Raw genomic sequence first — 8,210 nt, 5'->3', positions numbered from 1 at the left:
GCAATATTACGCAGATGAAAAAATGCAGTCCGTGAGGTTTGTTTTAAATGAGAATTAAAAGACAAATCTTGATCAAATATTAATATGTTGGTTGCTGTGCTCAACACATGTACAGAAGGGAGATGGGTTTAAGTGAAGCATGAATTGCACTATTCATAACCGCACTGATTTGCAGGGAAGTGCCGATTGCCAACATAGAGTCTAACCCTCTAACCCTCTTGTGTGTTCCCTCTGCATGTGTCTCTGTTGTGTAGTAACTCTTTCTCTGCTGTCAGGTGCGCCTCTTGCTCACCTTAGAACTAGGAGCACAGCCAGCTTGCCCTGCCTCGAGCAGCAGAGTCACTCCAGAGGTACAGTTTAGAGTTTAGTCACCCAGACAGTCTTATTCAGCCACATATTCAGTATCAAAGCTCTCATTCAGCCATCACGAATTGTCCCCCATAGGTGCTGACACACTTTGCAGTGTTGTGACGCTGTATAGATCTGTAGTCAGTAGGGATGTGTGTACACCATTATCTGTATCTGTGTCTGTATCTGTTCTACCAATTAAAATATCTGTATCTGTACTCAGAATGGGCAGGGGGTTTGCCAGAAGTGGGTGGAGTATAAATTGAAAATCTAATCGGGCCTAATCAGAAGATGTTATTTTAAGCCTGAAATTTTTATAGCTTAATCAGAAGTTGCTGTATTTATTACCTATGGGAAAAGTATTTGCAGAACAGCCTCAGAATTGAGCTTCAGATCATTTTTATATATTACAAGAGTAATAGATTAAACACAGCTACCCAAATGAGGATTTTTCTTTATCATAAGTACAGATAATGACACATTTGACTTGTATGGTACTTGTACTGGTAAAAAGTACATTGTCTCCCATCTGGGGGTCATCCCTGTGTTCCCAGGGTCCTATGTTCCCCGGGTCCTATGTTCCCCCCATGTTCTGCAACCGGGGAACATAGGACCCTTTTTCCGAAAAAGGGTCCTATGTTCCCAGGGTCCGATGTTCCCCCCTGAAACGCAAAAGAAAAACGCACTTACCTCATGTGATCGCATGATTCAGTGCCCAAAGGCGCAGACAACGCTCCCCAAGAGTCACATATATTTAAAAAGGGCTCATTTTCTCCACTATTATTGTTGAATTCCATGACAAATAGCCTTTACGGTGTGTATAGACTATGTGTGTGATGGCCTATTAGTTAAACTTTATTTCCAGCACCTGTAGCCTATAGGCTATGCATGAATGGGACACTGTCAACATTATGAAGGCATCAAGCTTCTACATTCATTCACATAAAACCGATAGCCAATTACAACCTAGAATAACCTACATTATAGTATTTGGATATGCACGTCACATGGGCTGTATCTTATATGCAACATTAAACTATGCAGGAAAATGCGGAATTAAATCAGGGAAGCCCCGCATAGGCTATTTGTCGTGGAATTCGGCAATTATAGTGGAGAAAATGAGCCCTTTCTATTTTATTTATTCAGTTTAGAGTTACAATGCACATTAATAAACATTTGTGTAAATGTGCCAGTTTAGCCATACTGGCTAATTTTCAATTGTAGTCCCTGGGCAGGTGTGATGGCAACTACACGACACATAAAAACAAGGACAACACTATACACTTCATAAAAACACATAAAACGCTTAAGACAATAACACATAAAACATTGAACAAATAAAGCACGCTTCGTGTTATTGGAGCAGGTCATATAGTATGGTCACACACCTGATTGTCTTTTAACCATGATTTTAACTCAATTTTGAATGAATGATATGTGTTATTGTTTCTGATAGTTATTGGCAGACTGTTCCATGTATGAGATGCCCTTACTGAAAATGCTGACTGTCCAAAAGCAGTCCTCCTCCTGGGTATTATGCAGTCCCCTCTTGTCGCAGACCTAGTGTGACTATCATTAGTTGTCTTCTGCTTAATAAAAGCACTAAGAGAGGGAAGAGCCAAGCCATGCAAGATCTTATAGACAAGACAAGCATCAGTGAATTTGACAAGGTTATCCCAGCTCAGTAAATTATGATTTCTGAGGCAGTGACAATTTTGGCTATACTGACTGTACAGATTTGAGTGTTGTACAGGAGGCTTGTGCCCAACTAGTCAGACAATATGACATTTATGACATGATCATGGCATTGAAATATAATGTTGCAGCATTAGTAGTTAGACAGTTCCTGATATGACGAAAATTTGACAGATTGAACTTTTTGACATTTGTTACAGTTTTAATTTGTTTTTTAAATGTGAGGTTAGAATCTACTATTGCGAGATATTTAAAATCAGATACCACTGTCATCTTTTCACCTGCAACATAAACATCAGGTGTGGGATCTGTTGACCATTTAGTGAAAAACATACAGACAGTTTTCTTGGTGTTTAAGTGAAGATGGGAGTTATTAAGCCATTGTGTGACATGAGCCATTACTGCTGTGAGCTTACATGCAGCTTCTTGTTTGGTTGTTGCATGTACATAGATGATGGTATCGTCTGCGTACATTTGGATCTCAGCCTCACTGCATACAGTGGGGATATTATTTATATAAAGACTAAACAACAGGGGTCCCAGAATTGACCCCTGAGGTACACCAACATCACAGCTAAGAGTTGATGACAGCTCAACATTTATTGTAACTCTCTGTGATCTGCCTTCAAGATAGGATTGCATCCATTTAATGGCGTTAGGGGAGAAGTTGAACATTGAAAGCTTGGACAACAGAACACTATGGTCCACAGTGTCAAAGGCTTTCTTTAGATCTAAAAATATGGCCCCAACAACTCCCCCTTTATCTAGTTTAGATTTTATATTCTCCAAAAGAAAGCAGTTAGCAGTTTCCGTTGAATGGTTGGATCTAAAACCAAACTGCATAGGATGTAATTTGAAAGGACTGTTGTTGAGGTGGCTGGTAAGTTGTTGTGCAATATATCTCTCAATTAACTTTGTCATAACTGGCACTATGCTAATTGGTCTATAATGGGCTCTGTGCACGAGCTCCAGTATTTCCTGAAAGGAACTATGCATGAGTATTTCCTGTATACCATTGGATTAAGTGATTAATCAGGTGTGCGGCACACCCAGCATAAACTCCCTAAAAATTCTAAAGCCAAAGATACGCATGGACTGGACACAATGTTCTTGAAAACATTCAATGAGTGTTTGTCTGGTCCAATAACACATATTGTCAACAAATCTATCAACGAGGGGATCTTTCCAAGAGCATGGAAAACAGCCATAATTACACCAATTTATAAAACAGGTGGTCCCACAGAGGTATGTAATAGGCTCTGTGCATCAGCTCCACTACTTCCTGAAAGGAAGTATGCATGAGTATTTCCTGTCATATACTATTGGATTAAGTGATTAAACAGATTGCAAATACCTTATATTTAACTTACTAACTCACTTAATCCAATGGTATAGGACAGGAAATACTCATGCATACTTCCTGGAAGTATGCATGAGTCAGCTGTGTCAGGTCAAAGGTATTTGCAATCTGTTTAAGAGCTTTCCTATTACATTTGTCTTCCCAGTTTATGTTAAAATCCCCTATTAAAATTACCTCTTTGTCAAGATTGCATTCCTTTAATATACTCTTTAGTTGGTCAAAAAAGGCGATTTTGGAAGAGGGTGGTCTATATAGACCAACAAGGTCTAAATATATGTGACTCTTGGGAAGCGTTGTCTGCGCCTTTGGGCATTGAATCACGCGATCACATGAGGTAAGTGCGTTTTTCTTTCCCGTTTCGAGGGGAACATCGGACCCTTTTTCGGAAAAGCAGGGAACATAGGAGCCTTTTCTGGAAAAAAGGGTCCTATGTTCCCCCTTATGTTCTGCACCTGGGGAACATGGGACCCTTTTTCGGAAAAGCGTGAAACATAGGACCCTTTTTATGTTCGCCAGTCCCTATATTATCGGGAAATATTATTCAGCTTAACCCTAGTATTCAGCTTAATACTGAATTTGTTATTTATGGGTGGCAAACAGCATAGATGGTTAAACCTGTATTAGGACTGAGAAATTTAAAAAGTGGAAAGAAAAATAACATGAGTTGTTACAAAAAAAAAGGAAAAAGCATACGAGAGCAGAATGTTTGTGTATTATTATTTGTTTTAAAAGTTCAATTAAAAGTTTCCTGTGGAGTTCAGGACCCTAGTAGTGCTGTGGAGCTGTGTATCTCATGCACAAGGATGTGTGCATGCGTGTGGCGCTATACGCTGTCCTACCAATGGTGTCACATTTTCATCAGGTTCCACAGGTGGCAGTAACATGCCGAGATCGGCAGAGATAAGCAGCAAGGTGCCAACAAAGACAGGGATTAAGAAGACCAGAGTCCTGCACAGGTCCATTTTTGAAAATCCATAACCGTAAAGCTCAGTACCAGAACTGACCCTTTACCTGTTATCATGTCCAAGTCAAAGCAGCACCCAACCACACCTGTTAATAAAAGCCCTGCAACTTGACCACCTATGATTAAACACACACAGGCTACAGTCACTCACATTTACCTGGGTTCTCTGTTCTTGAATTACAACTCCAGAGAAAATGTCTCTTTCACTCGCTGCGCTCGATGCCGGGATTGTGAAAACATCACTGCCAGGTTAGGAAACATTTTAGCATGCTCCTCCCACCACCATAAACCTCAAAAGGAGCCTCCTTGGGTGTCTTGAACCTAAGGTAGGCTGTCACCTAATCCTCCGGCTGCAGAGTTGCATCGCTGGAGTCCTTCTCGGCGGTGATGAATGTAACGATGGGGCAAAGGTTCCACTTGTGTTATTGACTTTAATAAAAAATGAATTGTGGCTTGATAATAATGATTTAGATGTCAAAATATTACACATATACTGCACATCTTTTCATTTGTTTTATTTTGAAAAATAAAAAATATATTTTTGTTCTCACCGCTGCCCACATGTAGTTCATTTATATATATATATATATATATATATATATACATGTACATATTTTTACCCGTTACACAGCTTTTTGCAGTTTACCTGTCGGGTACTTGACCCGATGCAGGACTCTGAAGTAGACAAGTTAATACACGTAGAATACTTGATTCAGAATACTGAATTTACATAAATCTCATGAGGAAGGAGTTGCATCATGCAATATGTTTGTTGTTCCTCAAAGTTACACATAATGTGCTCTGGTGAGAAACATTGCATGTAAACATAACTTTTTGTTTTGCATTGTAATGTGTTTTTTTTGTTACATAACAGGACCCTGTTTTTTACAGAGTCAGGCCAGTTTTAACTAACACACGATGTAACTTTTAATCTCTTTCCTGTATAAATAAATGAAATGAAATGAACTACTGTCAACAAGAGAACTCGCAGAGCACATTTTAAATGAATAGTTTAAAGGAACAACATCAGCCACAAAAATGGATTAAAAAAAAATGCAATAAAAAGATTTAAAGTATTAAAAGAAATGGAGTTCTGTGTGGGTACATGAGACCCTGAAAAAGAGGGTGGATTACAGAGAGTACCACCAGTTCATCCAGGAGTTTTGTTTCCATGATGCCTGTTTCAAGTACTGCACTAATATGCTTCCACGCCTGCTGTTTTCTATTGAGATGGTGTTAACTGCAGTTTGTAAAGTTGTATAGCTTTGGATATCCAGCAACTGCTACCACCTGCTACTACCAGTTTCTCCTGCATCGTTTATCAACTGAAAACTTGTTGTCATGACCACCACAGAGGGCCCGCCTCTCAAATCATATAATTGGACAATGGGAAAAGGGTGGAGATGACGGTGGGCGCTATTGCAATCTGAGCTGAAGTTTTTTCAACTCAAGGAGTTCAGAGCACTCTGGCAAAAACGGCAGGCACCTAGAGAATAAAACACGAGGCGCTTAGCAATGCAAAAACAGCAATCAAAACGCTTCATTCTCATTAATAACAATTATAAAAAGCCGCCTCCAGCTGCTAAAACGCTTTCTGTGTGATCAAGGCCTCATGCACCTAAAAGTGTCTTTTCACATCCTCAGTTCATAATGTGAGCTTTGTGTTCAGTTGTCTGTTTGTGATCTCTCCTATGCTGAGTTACTGTCTTAGAGTCTCCAGAGCCTCAGAAGATACTATACAGCTGTACTATTACAGGCTCACCAGCTGTCCTACTAAGTTGATCCTTTTGTGTAAAATTAGTGAAGTGCCCCTTTTGAAGGAAAGAACTCCAAGGCACCTGCACCTCAACTGCTTTTTAGGTCTCACACCTCAAGAAGAAAGCAAGCGCATGACTTTTAGATTTGACCATACACTACTGCAGTTAGTACTGAACAATGTAAAAGACCAAGCACGCGCATTGTCTCACTGATTGAGGTTTTTTTTTGTGTTTCCGGTAGATGTCAAGCTGTCCAAGCAGAGGCAGCCATTTGTGCCATACGCTCTGCGCAACCACACAGGATGTACCATGTGGTTTGCCACTCTGACTACGACCCCCACAAGGTAGGTGTAGACATAACTGTCTCCATGTGTTACAAACCGGAAGATTTGAAGGGATTACTGGACTTGCAAGCAAGTATACCAGGAACCAAGCTGCAGGTGCACTGACCTTGGCCTGTCAGGAAGCCTGATGCATTTGTCCCTATGGAACAAGATTCCGCCATCTTTTGCCCTGTGCTCAAAAAGAACCTTAGATGGCAGCATGACACCATTTCTTATATATCAAAATTTGAAGAAAAGAAAATATTGTAAACATTTTTCCCAAAGCATTGTTTCCAACATACCAGATGTGCATACCAAATTTGGTGACTAAGGAAAAATGTACTTGTGAGCTTAAACTTGTTTCATTGTGCTATGATTGGTAAAGTGGAGCACATTTCACATGTGAAATTCTATAAGATGAGCTAAAATATTATTGTTACAGCAATTATAGGAACGTGTGACAATGCCACCTACTAATTTGGTATGACAGTTCTGGAGGACAAACTGCTTCAACAGTGCCATTCTGATATTATTAACATTATCAGTTCTCCTACTGGCAACACTCTGACAACATGGATTTATGCCTCTGCGCTGGTGACGGCTGTAGCAGGAAGCATCGTGTTTTTGGGTTGTCCGTCCTTACCGTTCTTGTGAACCCAGTATCTCAAGAACACCTTGAGGGAATTTCTTCAGATTTGGCATAAACGTTCCTTTGGACTTAACAATGACCTGATTAGATTTTGGTGGTCAAGGGTAAAGGTCAGTGTGACCTTGTATCCATCTCATTCTCGTGAGCACAATATTCCAGAACACCTTAAGGGGTAACTTTGGTATTTTTTAACCCGGACACCATTTTCTTATGTTTTTTCTGACCAAGTGACTAATGGCAGCTACAGTTTTTTAAACTGGTCAAATTTTTAGTGTGTCTGCTGCAGCTGTTAAGAGTAGAAACTGATCCCAGATATACTGTCTCCAGGTAAAGCTATTCACATGTTCCCCACAGGGTAGCACTGTCTCACAGCAGCAGTGCAGACTCCATCTCAAATGTCCACGGTCCAGGAACTGATGACACTCACAATGTCAGCCAGTGGAGAGAGGTGCTGCCAGGGGAGGAGCTTCCCTTTGAGTTTGAAGCCCACGAGAAGCTCCGCCACCGGTACAGCTTTGATTCACATTCACAGTACCTTTGGATATTGTTCATTGAATATGTAACTGTTAATGAAACTGTGTGACACCCAGCTTAACTTTCATATAACTACAGGTGAACTTCAATAATGAAGCCAACAGTTAGTATGGGTCAAAATGCAATAGCAGGCTTTAATCAAATTCAGGGTCCTTAACAGCAATATTATGAAAGCAGTTGAAAGTTAAAGCGTCTTGCTGCAGGAGTGTGGCACACCAATCTGCAGACCAGTGCACTGGAGGTATACTACATGCGGATAATCAAAACTGCACACAAAATAAACCCCCTTTTCAAACAGAAAAACACCCAAACTACTACCAGTGCCACAGCAAACCCACAACTCAACAGGTGAACTCCCACTGCACCAGCTGCTCCTGTGACCAGAGACCAACTCCAACTGCAGCACTAACAAGCCCTGTTTCCACTGAAGACTTTCAGTATAGGGCCTTTGAATGTATATATGTGTGTATATATATATATATATATGTGTGTGTGTGTGTGTGTGTGTGTGTGTGTGTGTGTGTGTGTGTGTGTGTATATGTATATGTATGTATATATGTATATATATATATATATATAT

At 40.2% G+C, this 8,210-nt stretch overlaps 1 protein-coding gene across 9 annotated transcripts in view; it reads left to right on the top strand.

Moving 5' to 3' along the window:
• Nucleotides 1–8,210, top strand: part of vps13d (vacuolar protein sorting 13 homolog D) — a 274,881-nt gene that overhangs the window by 217,758 nt on the left and 48,913 nt on the right. For all 9 annotated transcript variants that reach the window (XM_050064560.1, XM_050064557.1, XM_050064558.1 and 6 more), the window contains 2 exons: nt 6,366–6,468; nt 7,451–7,603. In XM_050064560.1, the coding sequence (XP_049920517.1) occupies nt 6,366–6,468; nt 7,451–7,603 (256 nt within the window). The remainder of the gene's footprint in view (nt 1–6,365; nt 6,469–7,450; nt 7,604–8,210) is intronic.

Source organism: Epinephelus moara, chromosome 16 (assembly GCF_006386435.1).
Source record: "Epinephelus moara isolate mb chromosome 16, YSFRI_EMoa_1.0, whole genome shotgun sequence".
NCBI lineage: Eukaryota > Metazoa > Chordata > Actinopteri > Perciformes > Serranidae > Epinephelus > Epinephelus moara.
Note: the sequence above shows the minus strand (reverse complement) of the source record. Positions and strands in the feature narration are given on the sequence as shown.